Raw genomic sequence first — 17,962 nt, 5'->3', positions numbered from 1 at the left:
GCATGATTCTGAGTCATGGCATGGTTGTTTTGTATAGGTTACCTTGCAGGTAACAGTTACACAAATGATGTGACGTCACCCAACAGTTTGGAGTAAACGATTATTATTTATTCAGGAAAAACTAATTAAATATGGATGCCAATATTATATACAGTATATAAAATACATTATTAATTAAATTAGATTAACAGTTTAAATAAATAAACCGACTGGTCCAAGGAATTAAGTCTGTGACGTAGTTTCCCAAATCACAACAGTGTGGGCTCTACTAACGAGTAACCTTTTAATCTGTCTTATTCATGGGAATAACACGTGCAATTGTAAAATTTGTTTCTCTTCAGTGTTGGCTGGACGAGCTATTTATGAACGACCAAAAATGAGTAAAACTAGCACAAAAATCAAATATCTCGTAGCGGATACGACAGCATTTATCAATGCAGTGCCACTGAATGTAAGTGCAACATTTGAATATGTTAGTGATTATTTTATGTGTTATTTTGTTGTTGTGTTATTAAGGAATACGCCGAAAATGTGCTCACCGTGCCAGATGTGGTGGCCGAGGTGCGCAATAAGCGACAGATACGCCGCCTCTGTGTGCTGCCATTTGATCTGCAGGTGCGAGAGCCGCGCCCGGAAAGCGTCAAACACTGCGTCGAGTTCGCTAAGAAGACCGGCGACTATGCCAGTTTGTCTGGCATTGATTTAAAGGTGATTTCACTCACATACGAGTTGGAAGCGGATACGCTGGGCACCGATCATCTGCGCACCGAGCCAGTCGTCTCACAGGTGATTGCCTCCAAGGACAAGCCCGAAGAGATGCAGGACAGCAATAACAAACGGCTGGTGGGCTGGTATATGCCCGAGGGAAACGAAGATGACGAGGAGGAGGAGGAGGAGGAAGATGATGACGAAGAAGAGAGGGAAGATGACAATGAAGATGCCAACGAGGATGACAACGAGGATGACAACGGGCAAAAGTTGGATAAAAGCAGCGACAACGTGGATCACATTAAGGAAGCTATCGAAGCACAGCTGCAAGGCAGACAGATAACGAGTTCACAGAGCAAACAGGCAGCAAATGATGACAACGAGGATGGGGAAGACGAGCAAGAGGATGGGGACGATGTGACGCAGGAGGAACTAGACAAGCTGTTCGAAAAGCTGAAATGCGCTCCATCGGCGGACGAGGAGAAGGCAACCTGTGATCTTCTGGTGGCAGAGCCCCAACACGAAGACGAAGAAGAAGACCAGCCAAGCAGCAATAACAATGCCGCGAACATTGGCAACGACGACGATGACGTTGGCGACGATGGCTGGATCACGCACTCGAACATTAAGAAGGCGAAAAAGGCGCTCGAGGGCAAGGTGGAAACGGACATAGTGCCGCCGGTGGCGTGCATGACCACAGATTATGCGCTGCAGAATGTGCTGAAGCAGCTCAACCTGCAGCTGGCTGCGCTCAATGGGCGCATCATCAAACAGCTGCGCACCTACATACTGCGCTGCTACGCCTGCTACAAGACGACCAGCATCATGACCAAGGTCTTCTGCCCGAACTGTGGCAACAAGACGCTGAAGCGTGTCGCCATCAGCCTGGACGAGAATGGCAAGCAGGTGATCCACATCAATACGCGACGCCCGCTGACCGCCAAGTACAAGAACCAGAGTTTGCCACGTTTCCAAGGCGGCAAGCATTCGCGAAATCCCATTCTCTTCGAGGATCAGCCCATGCCGCGCCAGATGCCGTCGCGAGTTGCGAAAACCAAGACGAATGCCCTGGATGACGATTACATTGCGGGCTTCTCGCCCTTTGTCATGCGCGACGTTGACTCCAAGTCGGCTATGCTGCGCTCCAAGGGCAACCTGAAGGAGTGGGCGCGCAACAACAACTTCGAGGAGGACCGCAGGCGCAAGAACTACAATCGCTTGTACAAATAGGGGGCGAGAACTTATCCTTTTAAGCACATACATATATGTACATATATATGTTCTCATGCGTATGTAAAATAATATTAATCAAATATAAACATTAAATGAATCCAACATTCTCAGACTTTAGTTCCAGATTTGATCAGTTACAAGACAGTTAACAATCTATGGTTCGCGTATTCCGTAGTTCTTCACAGCTCCTGGCACATCTCATTGCCCGGATACGCGGGTAGATTCAGCTCGTACTTGCGCTGCAGGGCGGGCGGCACGAAGCGTCCGCCCAGGAAGTGATGCTTGCCCTTGAAGTGCTTAGCGCAGAGTTTAGGCGCCGTCAATGAGATAAGCAGCGTCGGCTCCATATCGCACTCGTTTAGCTTGCCCGCCTCCACATCCCAGCCGCTGGGTATGTCCACGCTGTGCAAGGCAACAATATGGGAAAAGAGAGATTAGGCAGGATTTTGATAAGTTTTAGTTTGTTCAAAGACCTGGCAATGGGCAGCTTTGTCTGCTGCAGCAGCTCCACGACTGGCACAAAGTCGGCGCGCACGGGTGGCTTAAAGCTGAAGCCGAACAGGGCATCCACAATCAAGTCGTAGCACTCAGCCGCTAGCGCTACACTAGGGCATTCAGAAATTGACTCAATCTCCATGAGCTTGCATTGGTGGGCGAGATTCTCGTACAGCGGCTTTGGCGTCGGCTTCGGGTAGTAGAGGACGGGCAAGTAGCCCATCAATGCCAGGTGGCGAGCGCAGACCAGCCCGTCGCCGCCGTTGTTGCCCGGGCCACAGCAGACGAGCACACGTCCAAAGCGCTCCGCCGGAAAGCATTTGGCTATGGCGTGCGCACAGCTGAGGCCCGCCAGCTCCATTAGCTGATCCACACTGAACTTGTACTCATTAAAGAGTTCCAGGTCCACATTTATTGCCTCACTTTGATTTAGGTATTTCAGCATATTGTTGTCGACGTTATTGCTGACTTTGTTTCGACTTTTGCAATGACAAAGTCTGTTTTGTTGTGTTTGTTTTGTTATCTGTTTAGATTTGGCGATGAATTCCGAATCGGCCAGAGACCGGGTTTGCGTTGCTGCAATTGACAAGCGACTTAGCTTTACAAACTGCAATTGTAATCGAGAAAAACTCATATTGTAGAAGTTCAATTGAATTATGGGCAACTATGTCATGAAATAGTACGTATTTTTTTTTAGATTCAAGCAATTCAAAGTTGCCGACAACGTACTTGATATCTCGATATCACTTACGATGAATTTGTTGCTGCTCTGTTATAATCGCTGGCTCTCCAAGATAAACAAAGTAACAGCTGTGCGTATTCGATTAACAATTTTGCGATTATTTATACGATACTATTGCTGCAATTGTGATTGCACAGGGTTAACAGAAATGTTAAGCCCACTGTTAAAACAACAGTGCCAAAATGAGTTCGGCAACAGCAGTGTGCCCGGCTGCGCCTGGGGGATATAAGCACGACACATTTTCGGTTCGTCAATAGTCGGTTACACTAGCCGCGGGTCGGTTGTGTTATATTTTTGCTGCTCAAGTGGAAAGGTATTTGAAAGCCAAGTGCAACGGATATACATAGTTAAATTAATTTTTTTTTGGCTTTAAATTGTTAAACAACAAATGTGCGAATGACTTGATTTTAATTTCGTTTTTGTTCAAGTGTTTGTGTTTGGGTGTGTGCTGCATAGTGCAGGCTGCGCTCATTTATTATTGAATTCGTGTAGGTCAAGGTAAAGCGGCGCAGAGAGGATAGCAAACAAGAACAGCTGCCCAAAGCACCGTTAGTTTGCTATTGTTTCTGTAATTGTTGTTGTTGCTGTTGCTCTGTCATTGAAGGCAATTCGCTTTCAATTACACATTTAACGGTGTCAGCAGGACGTAAATATAGGGCAGCTGTAAGTACGTGTGTGCTGGTGTGTTAGTGTGTGTGAAACCCTAAAAGTAAATACATATGCATGTTCTCTTGCTCGCTCTTGCAACTCTTAAGCTCATCTATTGCAAATTTTAACAGTCGGAGCTATTGACACACACACTTACACATACATATGTATGCACATACGTTTATCTCGATCGTTGATAAACGAACCAAAAATCAACAGTAAACATTTAGCTATTTCAGTAGATTGTGAAGCATCGGTGTTTTTGCGAGTTGTGCGCAATCGCCATAAAAAATAATACGAGAAAAAAAATAATAATAATAGTTATAAATACAATACACCAACAAGCAGCAAACGGCAGACAAAACGGCATTTCTACAGCAGCGTCGCCTTTTTAGCAGCGGCGGCGTTTTGGGCAGCGGCAGCTCAGCCATGAAGCAGCAACAGCCGCCGCCGCTGCCGCAATCGCAGCCGCCGTCGCTGTCAGGAGGAGGAGGAGGAGGAGCAGCAGCAGGAGCAGGAGCAGCAGCGGCAGCCGAGGCCAACGCCGTGGCAAATGCGATCAGCCTTGCAGAGACAGCAAAGAGTCGCCCGCCTCTCTATCCGAAACGTAAGTAGAAACGCATACGAGGGTTGTTTGACAAAATCTTATAAATCTGTGGTTGATACCATTTGATATATACATATGTATATACATATGTATGTACATACATATGATTGACTCACTCACTGACTGACCAAAGCTGCTTTGCTATGGCTATAACGACAGTCATTACCCTAAAAGTTACACCAAAGAAAGAAAAACATTACCTGACAAAGTACTTAAGAATCGATTTAATTAGCTGGATTTATTTATAACGAGTAATATGAGTCGCCTACAGTAGTACCTATTGTCAGTTAAACAAAGCTGGATTCCAAATTCAGCTTTCAATTTGTGATTCACTCCAAAGAGTGAATATGAATCAGCGAATCATTTCGCTCTAGGCTTAAGAATCAGACTCTGGGGCAGTTATAGTTGAAGTAGTTATAATTGAGGTATTTTAAGCAAACAAATATATTATCAAACGATTTGCAATTGTGAATATACAGTAATACCTCGCTGAATGTTTTTTTTTTTTTTTTTTCGATGAATTATTTTGATCAATATGCAATATAAAATAAAGCCTCACTCATAATTTATGCAGTTTGTAATTAATAACATTTTTATAAATAGGTTTTCATATTCGTGTTTAACCATGCTCAATTAGCGAGTGCCTACTGTATCTAAATCTTATTCAAATTATATTATGCTCAAAATATTGAATTAGAGTTGCATTGTACACCCCTTTTCTACATTTAGTTAATAAATTATGCATTACCTACATAATTGTTAGTCTTGATCCTCCACTTGATGCTCCACTGTTTCTCTCAGTGCATTCAAATAATTGAACCGTGTGGTCATAGAGCTCGCACATTACACAGTTTTAATGGCACTTCATCTCTGCCTTTGCTTCCCCTTTGCAGTCTCTAATTGTTGCCCTTGCCTTTGGTCGGCTATTTTCTTTCCTCTCCGTCTTAGTCGGCGTCCACCTATTCCCCTTTCTGCTTGTTCTCATTGAACACAGTGCGTCCATAAAAGCTCGCAAATTACATAGTCCAAATAGCTGTTCGTTCATCTGCGCTTTTGTTGTTGTCCCCTTCGTTCCTTTCTTTTCTTTGATTTTCTTTCTGTTTGTTTTATTTTTTTCTTCAGTTTTGGCACAACAACATTTTGCGGTCGCAGTCGCTTTCGCTCCAGCTTCGACTGCGCTGCAACTGCGACTGCGACTGCGACTGCGGCTGTGGTCGCTGCCTTAACTAGCCGCTGATCGTGGCTGCGGTTTCTGCTCCCGCTGCCCATTTTTGGTGGGCGTGTCTATTTCCAGTTTGCCGACAAACCTCCAACTGCAGTTGCGGCCCATAGCAATGCCAATGGCAATGTCAGAAGCAGCGGCAGCAGCAGCAGCAGCAGAGGCCGAGGCAGTGGCAGAGGCTTAGGCATAGGCAGAGGCAACGTGACCGCAGCTAACAGTAGTTGACATGTTGTTAGCGTTCGCTTCACTCGTGCTGACATTTTGTCGTCTGCCTCTTCTTTCTCCTTATGCTTCGCGTTTTTGGGGTCGCCTTAAAGGGGGCGTCGGTCGGGTAGGGCCATTCGATATGCCGTTGTAAGAAAATACAAAAAATATCAAATAATAATAATCGCAGCTAAATACTTGAAGAAGTCGAAGTTTAAATACTCTATAATGCACATATATAATGATGAGAAGTGTTAATTGTATATCTAAGTAATTATATATATAAATTTAAATTATATATTAATATATATATATATATATATATATATATATATACATGCATATGTGAATAAATAACAGTTATATTTGTAATGCTTCTATATTTGTATGCATTGTGAGCTAATATTCCATACGATCCCAGTGGCTTGCAGGGTATATGCATAGCTCTATGGGTATCACAGCCTGATACGTGATAAGATAAACCAAATTTTTAGCCAGAATACTTTAAATTTTTCTGTAAGGGAATCTATAAGGTATACTACTCGGTATTTTGTTAACTTTAGTCACGCGCTGACGTCACAAATGGTTTATTATTGTTTTCTTTAGTCTCATTTGGAATTCGTGACAAAACGAAACATTAGAAAACATGGCAAATTATTAGTGTTATTTTTTATTGCATTTGCTTGTATTTTGTTTTCTTTTTCTTTTCTTTAATCTCACTTTTTTTACTGTTTTAGTAAAGCTCTTTCATATTGTTCGCCTCTCCGCTGTCCCATTAATATATCTAATTGCTCCCGCATCCCTCGGCTCTTTGAAAAGTCATTATAAATACTTAATTGCTCTTGTTGTTGCTGTTGTTGTTGTTGTTGTGTCAGTTGGCAAATGATTATATATGTATGTGTGTGTATGTATGTTAGTTATTGTCGTTTGCATTGCATTGCATTGTCTAAGCGAGGGGCGTTGCTGCCCGCCTGCATTAGTTAAAAGGGCTGGCCGGGGGCGTAACGGGAGGCAACATTAATAGAGGGAATCAAAATATTGCCGCAACTGGAGCGTAAATCAACGCAAGGCTTTGTCAACTGCTTTTCGCCACAAATGACAATTGCCAGATGATAAAACAGAATATATATGTATGTATTTATGTATTTATACAGATAATATATGTATTTTATACTGTTCGTATGTATAGCAATATGGTTGATATCTATAAACACCAATAGATACTTTGACTTTTGATGTAGAAAATGATTTTTATTGTGTTCATACCAAGTGGATTGTCATACTTTGATATTATTCTCTTATATCTTGAATTCTTTTTTCATTGTCTTACTTTTGTTTCCTAGCTTGCTCTCTTTTCTAATATTAATAAACAACAACTTTTTAAAGTAAATCCTCAGGCGTTATTTATCTAATGACACTTCTTCCACAATATAGGAACAATTTCATTTCAATTTCACTTCTGTTACGAAACTCGGGTTCTTGTATAACCTGAACCCATTGAATAGGGGCCTTGAAAGTGCACTAGGAACTACTTGAAAATAGCGAGTATGATAGAAGGTGTCTAAAAAGATTCCACGTCCTGGATAGGATAGCTATAGACCTATAGATAAGATATTTATAGATAGAAAATAGATGGATTATATAAGTATATGGATTGATTACTCAGAGGAGCTCAAACCATATTTATGATTAATGTTAGTCAACTACAGCTAGAAACTTGAAATCTTTAATGTATATCATAATAATTCATTCAACTTATTTATTATGGATCATCATTGATCATTGAATTTGTTTTTTAAGAGATGGAAATTTTAAACTTGATTCCCCTGAAAAAGAAAAACATTATGTTTATAGCTGATATTGGATATCTCTGGCTACAAGTGTATAGGTATCCGTATTATATAAGTGAAATGCTCACTTGTTTTTACTGTAAAAACAATTAGTAATGTTCGCTTCTGCCACTTTTGACAGCCTTGGCAATTTATCGACTGACTTAAGTTGTTGACTAAAAAATGTATATCATATGTAATAGATAATGATAGGTTGAATCACGCATTGGAACTGAAACCATACGATGTGCTAATAGCTGTCTGTTTTATCAGAACATATGAACAAACACAAACAGTTAAAGCTAAATGGACAGACACATGCATAAATATGCACTGATATATAGATATAGATATAGATATAGATATAGATATAGATATAGATATAGATATAGATATAGATATAGATATAGATATAGATATAGATATAGATATAGATATAGATATAGATATAGATATAGATCTAAGATATAGATATAGATATAGATATCGATATAGAAATATAAGATATAGCTTAGATATAGATATAGATATATATAGATATAGATATAGATATAGCTATAGATATAGATATATAGCTATAGATATAGATATAGATATAGATATAGATATAGATATAGATATAGATATAGATATCGATATAGATATAGATATCGATCTAGATATAGCTATAGATATCTAGATCGATATAGATATAGATATAGATATAGATATAGATATCTAGCTATAGATATAGATATAGATATAGATATAGATATAGATATAGATATAGATATAGATCTAGATATAGATATAGATATAGATATCGCTATAGATATAGATATAGATATAGATATAGATATAGATATAGATATAGATATAGATATAGATATAGATATAGATATAGATATAGATATAGATATAGATATATATGTATTTGTGCAAAGGATTTATAACACTCCGAGGAAACACAATAGATACGAATGGAATGGAATTCGTCGGAGTGGAATATGGAATGGCATTTGGTTGGGATGCAAAGGAATCTTTATCAAGAAAATGCAAATCGAGAATTTCACATGAGATTCTCAACGGATGCAGGAGCAATCGCAGGAATTGGAGTCGGCAGGGCACAGTTGGAGGTTTAGCAATAGGCTAGAAGAGAGGCGAGCAAGGTGCCAGGGTGAGCTGAGCATGGGGCTGGGCAGGGGGGGCAGCGGGCAGAGGGCGGGTCTATTCAGTGGGCAAAGCTGTGAAGGCACTTGAAACGTGCATCAATTGTTTGGAAAGACGAACGATACGAAATTCTTAACGTGCTGCAGCTCTATTTATGGAACATTGGGAGCACATCGAGTGGCCCTTTGGTGGTGCGATCTGTGGTGGTTGTTGCCGCTGCTGCTGCTGCTTTTGTTTGTTTACTTCAAAAGCTGCAACACGAAACCGAGCCATCGATGCCGTTGCACTATGCTGCCTGACTGGCTGACGGCGGTGTGCGGGGGTGTTGCTGCAATTGCACTCGTGCGTTCAACGAGAGCCACTCGATCCACAGTTGCCGCGCTGCAAGGCCTACACACACACACACACAAGGCCCACAACCAGCTCGAATTGAACTTAATTGCATGAAATTGAGACACGAGACTCGAGACTCGATACATGAGTCGCAGATGCCAGCGGCAGGCGAGAATCATCGCTGAGATTCATTCAAAACTCATGCGTCGTCTTCAATTCGGAGCTGTGCGCACTAAGTGCGCCGTCAAATGAGCTGTCATAATGATGATATCGTCGCTAAAAGCGGAGAGCTTTCAGAACTAGAGATGGGATTCATTTACATGAAGAGCTGGGGGAAATCAAGTGAAATTGTTGAGCTCATAGACCTTAATCATATTTCAGATTGCGAATCTTAATATGGAGTACACCTCCCTAGTGAGTCTTACGAACATCTAAGCATATGTATGTATGTGTATTTCCTTATGATTATAGTAGTGTAACGGAACACCGTCTAAATACACTTACTTCTTAGGTAGTTTTTATTTTATTAAACTGAGGAACTTATGTAGGGAATATGTCTTCAGACTATCTAACCATTTATGCAGGTGTATTCATGAAAATAGTAGTGGGAGTGTGCATAGTGTATATAAATATGGGTTCTTATCTCTTAGGTATATTTAACATGCATTAGTCTTATTTTAATCACAGTTTATTATATCAATGCAGTTGAATTACCTGAAAATCTTAGATAGACAATACTTCTTAACCATATGTACATATATGGGTTTATATATATGAATGTATATATTAACTTTTATACTATATAAACTTTCATATTATATAAATCTACTGCATTCTTAGGAATAATTAACGGTTTTAGTACTAATTGCAGTAAACTTCTATTTTAAAGTGAAAGTAAATAACCCTTTTCTAGTAATAGTAGTGCGACTACACTGACCTGAAGTGTACGAAAAATTATGTATATCTGAATTTTAGTTCTAAAATACATATTTGATCTAAACTGCTTTTATACAAGATGTATTATGGTCTATTGATACTTCAGCTTGAGCATTACTAATGATGTTTTTTTGTATTCCTAATGTATCAAAAGTTGATTTGAAATAAAAGATATATAAGATTACAATACATATATTCATATATATTCATTCATAGATTAGTCTGTTCTCTCTCCCTCACTCTCTCTCTCTCTCTCTCTCTCTCTCTCTCTCTCTCTCTATCTCTCTATCTGTCTCTCTCTCTCTCTCTCTCTCTCTCTCTATCTGTCTCTCTCTCTATCTCTCTCTCTCTCTCTCTCTCTCTCTCACTCTCTCACTCTCTCTCCCTCTCTCTCTCTCTCTCTCTCTCCCTCTCTCTCTCTCACCTCAGTTCGCTTGTGATTCGTGACACGCTGTCATCTCTAGACCATGGCCAACATATTCGCATGTAGAATGCTGTGAAGTTATGCTGAGCCCCATTTGGGGGCCACAATGCTCAAGTGGTTGACACCCATGAACTCCAGCAAATGTGTCTAACAGCAAATGTAGCGCTGCCATTAACGAATGTGAATGTGCAGCTGCCCCTACTCCCCCCCCCCCTAGCCTTTACCCCTTCTGCTGAAGTTGTTCTTCTGCTGCTGCTGCGGCTGCTGCTGCAAGTTCTATCGATGACAAAGTCTAGCCAATGAACTGTGAATGCATTAAAAGACGGTGGGCGGGGGGCGTGAGGTGTGGGGTAGGGCAGAAGGAGAACAAGAAGAAGACGACTTTCATATGAACTCTCAAGACATTACGAACGACCACATAAACATGTCGAACGTTGGCGAGCTGGCTGACAAGCGAGGGGGAAGTAGAAGCGTGGGGGCGCTCGCAGAGGCGAAAGTGGTGGTGGGGCGTGGAGGTGCGAGGGGGCATAGTTAGCGGCAAAACGCCCGCATAAAGCAAAGGCGCCGCACGCCTTGGATAAAGATCTGATTCGGTGTGAGTTGATTTTCGAATTAGGGCCGTGATTCGAGATGGCACTTGTTGAATGCCAGATTGATTGATTGAGTGATTGAGTGATTGAGTGACTGATTGAATGAATGAATGTGCATTCGGCAAAGTTGAAACCAGTTTGCAAAGCAGCGCTGACATTTGTAGACACGCACACACACACATGCATATGTACATATATTGTATGAAGCGCATTTATCTGACAGATGCCGAAACAAAAGAGGCAAGAAAAGAACAGAAACAGAGACAGAGACAGATACAGATACAGATAGAGATACGGATATACGGCTTAAGTTAAGTTATCTGTGCCTCTTGCCCAAGTCTTTATAAGTCGTTAGTAAACAGCGCTCGTTTCGCGTCGTCTTCTTCTTCATCTTCCGCCTCCTCCTCGTCATCTTCTTCTTCATCTTCGCCTTTTATGTTTATGTGATGTTTGTTTATTTTCGCGCAAATATCGCAACAATTGAGCAAATTCCAAGATGAGCAACGACTCGACGCATACGCTTCCTGGAATGCGTCACTGCCAACAAAATTCGCGTAACATTTCGAATCAGCCAACTGATCGACTTGGTTAGATTGGAGTAATATAGGGTCAGGGAAAAGTATACATACATACATATATTTATCTGCAAGAGGAGAACTTCAAGAAACTAATTGGTATTTATTTGTTAGCGTCGAATCACAGTGCTCCCCCGCGATGGTGGAAACTCACATTCATATCACTTACAAGCTGTACTTCCAATAAAAAAAAATAGTATATATATTTATTTATTTTCTTAACTACAATAAAATTAAGTACAATTTTCTTTTATGTGTTGAATATTTTAAATTAATAAAATATCCAATACAAGTGTAAAAGACACTTATTTTACATGCATACAAATAAGAAAAATTGACTCAAAATATTTGTATTTATTTATTTTTTTTTCTTTTTCTTAAATATATATAAATAAAAAATTATTTTAAAAATAATAATATATTTTTAAAAATTTTAGAAAATGTTATTATAAAGCTACACAAAAAAAAAAATAAAATAAAATAATAATAATAATAATAATAATAATAATAATAATAATAATAATAATAATAATAATAATAATAATAATAATAATAATAATAATAATAATAATAATAATAATAATAATAATAATAATAATAATAATAATAATAATAATAATAATAATAATAATAATAATAATAATAATAATAATAATAATAATAATAATAATAATAATAATATATAAAATTATGCTACAATATATTGCAAGAATTATTTTATAATATTATTAAAAAATATATATGGCTTATTTATATGAAAGTATATTCAAAAACAAATATTTTCGTAATATATATATACATATATTTGTTTTTGAATGTGTTAAATAAATTTCAAATTTATTTTATAAAATATTTCGAGCACTACGAAAAGCATGACAAGAATTGATAATAAAAATAAAGTCCTTGGACAATATAAATAATATTATAAAATATATATTTGTGGAAATATTTCATAGCTAACTTATAAATAATATTATAAAATATATATTTATGGAAATATTTCATAGCTAACTTATCGTGACGCAAGACTTAAATCTAGCGCCGATTGAAATAAGCTAGAAAACTATCGATAACACAAAGGAGAAGCAGTTGGACTAGGAGCTACCATTTAACATATGCCATATAATTTCCAATAGAAATAATGGTAGTACAACGTAAGTGCCCCTCAAATCACAGCTTAAAGCTCATTGAACCGCCCGACCGATTCCTTATTGACAAATTGAATCAAAAGTGTTGCATAAGAACCTCTTCAGGCATTGAGCGTCATTCGCATTTGTAAACAAGGGCGCAGAACTTTGCTGTAAACACGATTTCCTTTGGCTAATTGCCAACTGGGCGACTACGTGGGGGTTCCTGCTTCATCTTGCGTTTGTTTCATCCGGTTTCTGTTTCACTTGCATTTGTTGTTGTTGTCTATCGATAAGTGAGTGCACTGAGCACTGTTTAAGGGTTGATCGACCGCCTGCTGGAGTGAGGGTGGGCCGCGTTGCTGAGAGTTGCCCAATTTGCCTACTTGACGTGTCCAAACTCGATTAAGCACCGGGAAATAAGGATGACAAAGTGCAGTGGCCACCCTTAGCTGACTCGTTCATTAGGGGTGAGCTGGTTGCAGAGAGTTGCCACATTGCTTAGAGTAATGTAATGTTGTCTATTTAGAAGAATTATGCATTTCATGAGTTTAGAAAAGCTATCGATATTTTATCGATTCATATTCTATGCTTAGAGCACTAAAAAGTTTGATTTGGTCATAATATAGCATTGACAAGTTATCGATAATTATCGATAGTCTTATGAAATTCCATAAAGTAATAAAATATCGTAAATTTCAATGTGAGCCATCAGTAGTTATCGATTTTTATCTTAACAATCGATACTCTTCGATAACTACAAAAACTATATAATGCTTAACTTATACCTGCACACATTTATCCGTCAGCTATCGATAGTTTTCATTTTTTAACCAGTTGTATATTCGATAACGCTCGATAGCCCCCATAAGCTCTCCAAATTCATATGCCTAAGCATTATTTATCGATAATTCCCGTTTTGCATATGCATAACGTGAATCGATAACTGCTAGATCGATAACTGCCAATATCGAGTAATATATATATGTTAAACGAGCAATGAGCAGTGTTTACATCATCTGGTAACGCCGAGAGGATTGCAACCCCCAAATCTAAACTAGTTGCAACTACCAAGTGGCATAGATTCGCATGGACACGGGACGCCCACCCATCCACCCAGCAGCAGGCGTTGGACGCAGGCGCAAGGAGAGCCACACACAGAGCGAGAGAGAGAGCCGGTCAGCTTACCGTTAGCCAGGAAAGGCCAGCGAGAGAGCCAGAGAGAGGGAGAGCGAAAGAGAGAGAGAGAGAGCGCATTAAAGTGGGCTCATTAAAGTTTCATGGGCTGTTCTTTTCGCGTGCTTTTTGTTGCTGTCCTGCCTTGAGAAGCTTCTGTTATTCTTGTTTTTGGGGCATGTTTTGCTTGGGCCAGTGCGCCGCTCTGTTCAGCTCCGTGACTTGAGTCGTGCTGAAGCTGCTCCAGCCACGGGAAAAGGCAATATCACAATACAAGCTGGAAAAAATAGAAATAAACGAACAGAATAAATAACAAAAACAATATACAACAACAACAACAACAATAAAGTGTTCAAAATCTCGGGGATTTCGTATTTTGTTTTTTTTTGGATTTGCTTCTTGGCATTTTCAATAAACAAAACGAAAGTAAACTTAAGCATAAAATTAAACTCTTCAGTGCCAAGAAAAAGGCAAGGCCCATTAGATACTGAAATAGGCGGCGCATTTGGATATATACATACACGACGAGCCAGGCAACGAGCCACAAATCAACACACACAGCGCCATGTGTAAGTAAATAACACACACACACACACACACACACGAACACACATTGATGCACGGGCAGGTGGTAAAAAACGGAGTGGGAGGGGGGGGCGAGTGCATTGCATATTGTGAAGTAGCTTGTGTGCTGGCACTTGAGCTAAGCGGGCGAGCAATTTCATTTGTTTCGCACTAATGAGCAAATGGAGCTGCTGCTGCTGGCTGCACGTGCCTCTGGCAAGGATTAAGCACTTCACTTCACTTCACACTCATACCCATGTGTACGTAACCAACTCTTCTTCTTCTTCTTTAACGCAGCAAAGACACCGTCATTTGATAAGGATCGGGACTACATTGGGTTCGCCACGCTGCCGGAGCAGGTGCATCGGAAGTCGGTGAAGCGCGGCTTCGAGTTCACGCTGATGGTTGTGGGCGAATCGGGCCTGGGCAAGTCGACGCTCATCAACAGCCTGTTTCTGGGCGATCTGTACAAGAATCGGACGGTGCCCAATGTGGAGGAGCGCATCGAGAAGACGACACGGATCGAAAAGAAGACCATGGACATCGAGGAGCGGGGCGTGCGCTTGCGCCTAACCGTGGTGGATACGCCCGGCTTTGGGGATGCGATCAACTGCGAGGATAGCTGGCGCGTCTGCACCCAGTACATTGACGAACAGTTCCGGCAGTATTTCACCGACGAGAGCGGCCTGAATCGCCGCAACATCCAGGACAATCGCGTGCATTGCTGCTTGTACTTTGTGCCGCCCTGGGGGCACAGGTGAGTGCAGGAATTCACCACACGAATCCGTATCCCAATCCCAATCCCAATTCAATTCTCTTTTTTCGGCTTCAGCCTGCGGCAGATGGACCTGGACTTGATACGGCGACTGCATCGAAAGGTGAACATTGTGTTGGTGATTGGCAAGGCGGACTGCCTGAACAAGACGGAGGTGCGCAACCTGAAGGAGCGCATCCTGCAGGATCTCGAGGACAATCACATACAGCTGTATCAGTTTCCCGAGTGCGATTCCGACGAGGACGACGACTTCAAGCAGCAGGACCGCGAGCTCAAGGCGTCCATACCGTTTGCCGTTGTCGGCAGCAACACCATACTGGAGGTGGCTGGCAAGAAGGTGCGCGGCCGTCAGTATCCGTGGGGCGTGGTCAATGTGGAGGATGCGGAGCATAGTGACTTCATCAAGCTGCGCACCTTCCTCATATCGACGCACATGCAGGACCTCAAGGACACCACACAGGTGAGTCAATGAGTCAGCCATGAGAGCTCCGAGAGCGTCAAATGCATTCTGCTTACCTCCACAGGATGTGCACTACGAGAACTTTCGGGCGCAGTGCATCTCACAGATATCGCAGCATGCGCTGCGTGAGCGCGGCAAATTGAAGCGCGACTCGATCAGCTCAACGAACGGGTTCGATGCGGCCATTTCGGAAACGGATCGCCTGCTGCTGCAGAAGGACGAGGAGATCCGGCGCATGCAGGACATGCTCACGCAAATGCAGGAGAAGCTCAAGCAGACGCATCTCATGGAGATGAAGAAGAACGACAGCGTCATCGATGTCTAAACTTCGCGTGTTCAATTTTGCACATTTCACATATGTATACATATATGTGTATATATATATATATATGACTATATATATATATATATAGATATATTTATATAATACTTATATAGACTTTCCCTCTATACAAAAGCATACACACACACACACACACACAATCATTTGCCTCTTCGTGGGCAGCCAACCACCAAAAATTTACGTTTTTAAGGTAGCCGCAGAGTTTCCAGTTAACCAAATTTCGTGAAGACAACTTGAAACCAAATCGAAAATGAAAACAACAAAAAGAATCCTAAATTAGAATTTGTTCTTCTTCTTAAATTTTTGTATACATTAGAAAGAAAATCGCTTACAATTTACAGCTCAGCGCATTGACCAAACTCTTTTTGCATTTCTCTAGAAATTAGCACAAAGTAAGAACGATTAAGAAATGAAAAGCAAACGCTTCGCTGATTATCTTCTGCAATTACCAAACAAACAATTTGAATCGATAAAGTAATGCATATAATTTACAATTACCAAGTGAATTTTTTAAACGAAGAGACTAAACCTAAAACGTAGCTACGTTGATACCACAAGCAATTCCACTCGAAGAAAACAAAACAAAAGAAAAAGCGGAAAACAAAAGTGAATATAAACAACTTAAAATAGAGATCGCACGTATTATACCAAAGTAAAATGAGTTTGAAAAACTAAAACGAACTAACAGAACAAACCGGAACAAGAGGCAAACAAATAGATACATAGACACACATATATATATAAAGATAAATATATATGGAATTTTTTTTTTTTTTTTAATTTCTCTTTTTTCTCTTGGTCAGTGTTAAGCTGAAAAAAAAAAAAAAACAAAACAAACTCCTAATTTGTTAAAACGAATTGTTAATGAATTTATTTTAAATGATTAATTAAGCAACATACAAACATCATAATTAAATGAAAATTATAGTGGAAAAATTATATACACATAATTATAATTATAATACCAATAATGATAAAAGAAAACACAAGAACTATTTAAAAATAAACATAATTATTAAAATTCAATACATATATTTAGTCTTTGTATTATACGTAGTTGTGTTTAGGTTTTAATTGAGAAATTGATTACGAACTTGTATTTCCATATACATACATCTCTTTCTGCATTTCTTCAACTTGCGATTCAAAGCACCTCATTTTATCCCTTAGAGAGCTAAGGTTCTGGTAAATATGCATAGATTAAGTGAGAGCTGGATTTAGATAGTTGACTACTTATGACTAAATACTTAAGAGCAGACCTCTTCCATTGAATGTTTCCATTATATGCAAATGCCTTGATCTCTAAATATATATGACTGAACAATCATTTATGGTTCCTTTATTATTAGAGCTTTTTTTGACAATATTTGGAATCATCCATATATCCTTCGGTCAATATATAATTCGATAGACTTTCAACGTAACGTGCCTTTTTAAAATATACCCTTACGTATGTGCTCTTACGTTAATATATTCTTACGTAATATAGCTTACGCTAATATGACATACTGCAATAGTTAAGCAATTTCGTAATATACCTTTATGTGATCTTCCCTTACGTTATATACTCATACGTTAATGTATACCCTTACGTAATCTCACAATGAATATCCTTATGTACCCACCAAGCTGGGAAAGCAAGTTAAACATATGCATGGCCTTACTATATATACCTATATCCTTACGTAATATGTATAGCCTCACATTCAAATGTGCCCACCAAGCTGGGAAAGCAAGTTAAACATATGCATGGCCTTACGTTATATACTTATACGTCAATGCATATCCTTACGTAATATGTATAGCCTCACATTCAAATGTG

The 17,962-nt window shown here is 39.7% G+C and overlaps 3 protein-coding genes across 11 annotated transcripts; 2 read left to right on the top strand and 1 right to left on the bottom strand.

Annotated features, from left to right (window-relative positions):
• The first annotated feature begins 284 nt into the window (after positions 1-284).
• Positions 285-2,058, top strand: LOC108657078 (RNA-binding protein NOB1). The gene is made up of 2 exons (XM_018109516.3): positions 285-451; positions 517-2,058. Exons 1-2 carry the CDS (start codon positions 377-379, stop codon positions 1,936-1,938), a joined length of 1,497 nt encoding a protein of 498 aa, XP_017965005.1. The 5' UTR covers positions 285-376; the 3' UTR covers positions 1,939-2,058.
• Naxe (NAD(P)HX epimerase) lies at positions 2,037-3,314 on the bottom strand. Of its 6 annotated transcripts, none has more exons than XM_089263290.1 (3): positions 3,188-3,314; positions 2,415-3,043; positions 2,037-2,343 (listed from the first exon to the last, which is right to left on the bottom strand). In XM_089263290.1, exons 2-3 carry the CDS (start codon positions 2,879-2,881, stop codon positions 2,121-2,123), a joined length of 690 nt encoding a protein of 229 aa, XP_089119416.1. In that variant the 5' UTR covers positions 2,882-3,043; positions 3,188-3,314; the 3' UTR covers positions 2,037-2,120. The 6 variants fall into 6 exon arrangements, with proteins under 6 accessions (XP_089119416.1, XP_089119415.1, XP_089119414.1 ...); XM_089263289.1 differs by having other exon boundaries at positions 3,166-3,306; XM_089263288.1 differs by having other exon boundaries at positions 2,415-3,100; positions 3,188-3,290.
• A 44-nt stretch (positions 3,315-3,358) lies between these two features.
• Septin4 (septin 4) lies at positions 3,359-16,596 on the top strand. Of its 4 annotated transcripts, none has more exons than XM_089263285.1 (6): positions 3,359-3,491; positions 4,175-4,433; positions 14,860-15,319; positions 15,395-15,797; positions 15,862-16,168; positions 16,211-16,596. In XM_089263285.1, the coding sequence occupies exons 2-5, from the start codon at positions 4,256-4,258 to the stop codon at positions 16,120-16,122; spliced, it is 1,302 nt and encodes a 433-aa protein (XP_089119411.1). In that variant the 5' UTR covers positions 3,359-3,491; positions 4,175-4,255; the 3' UTR covers positions 16,123-16,168; positions 16,211-16,596. The 4 variants fall into 4 exon arrangements, with proteins under 4 accessions (XP_089119411.1, XP_089119413.1, XP_089119412.1 ...); XM_089263287.1 differs by having other exon boundaries at positions 3,392-3,491; positions 4,148-4,433; XM_089263286.1 differs by having other exon boundaries at positions 3,399-3,491; positions 4,057-4,433.
• The last annotated feature ends 1,366 nt before the right edge of the window (positions 16,597-17,962 follow it).

The sequence above is a fragment of the Drosophila navojoa genome, chromosome X (genome assembly GCF_054131105.1).
Source record: "Drosophila navojoa isolate 15081-1374.11 chromosome X, UAZ_NAV_1.0, whole genome shotgun sequence".
In the NCBI taxonomy this organism is placed as follows: Eukaryota; Metazoa; Arthropoda; class Insecta; order Diptera; family Drosophilidae; genus Drosophila; species Drosophila navojoa.
The sequence above is the reverse complement of the archived record's forward strand: the minus strand, read 5'-3'. Positions and strand labels throughout refer to the sequence as shown.

Bases quoted from the DNA above. Each gene is read 5' to 3' on its own strand.
- LOC108657078 (XM_018109516.3), top strand. From the start codon at position 377: ATGAGTAAAACTAGCACAAAAATCAAATATCTCGTAGCGGATACGACA. The intron at 452-516 runs GTAAGTGCAACA...TGTGTTATTAAG, and splicing joins TCAATGCAGTGCCACTGAAT to GAATACGCCGAAAATGTGCT.
- Naxe (XM_089263288.1), bottom strand. From the start codon at position 3,070: ATGAGTTTTTCTCGATTACAATTGCAGTTTGTAAAGCTAAGTCGCTTG. The intron at 2,344-2,414 runs GTCTTTGAACAA...TGCCTTGCACAG, and splicing joins ACAAAGCTGCCCATTGCCAG to CGTGGACATACCCAGCGGCT.
- Septin4 (XM_089263285.1), top strand. From the start codon at position 4,256: ATGAAGCAGCAACAGCCGCCGCCGCTGCCGCAATCGCAGCCGCCGTCG. The intron at 4,434-14,859 runs GTAAGTAGAAAC...TCTTTAACGCAG, and splicing joins CCCGCCTCTCTATCCGAAAC to CAAAGACACCGTCATTTGAT. The intron at 15,320-15,394 runs GTGAGTGCAGGA...TTTCGGCTTCAG, and splicing joins GTGCCGCCCTGGGGGCACAG to CCTGCGGCAGATGGACCTGG.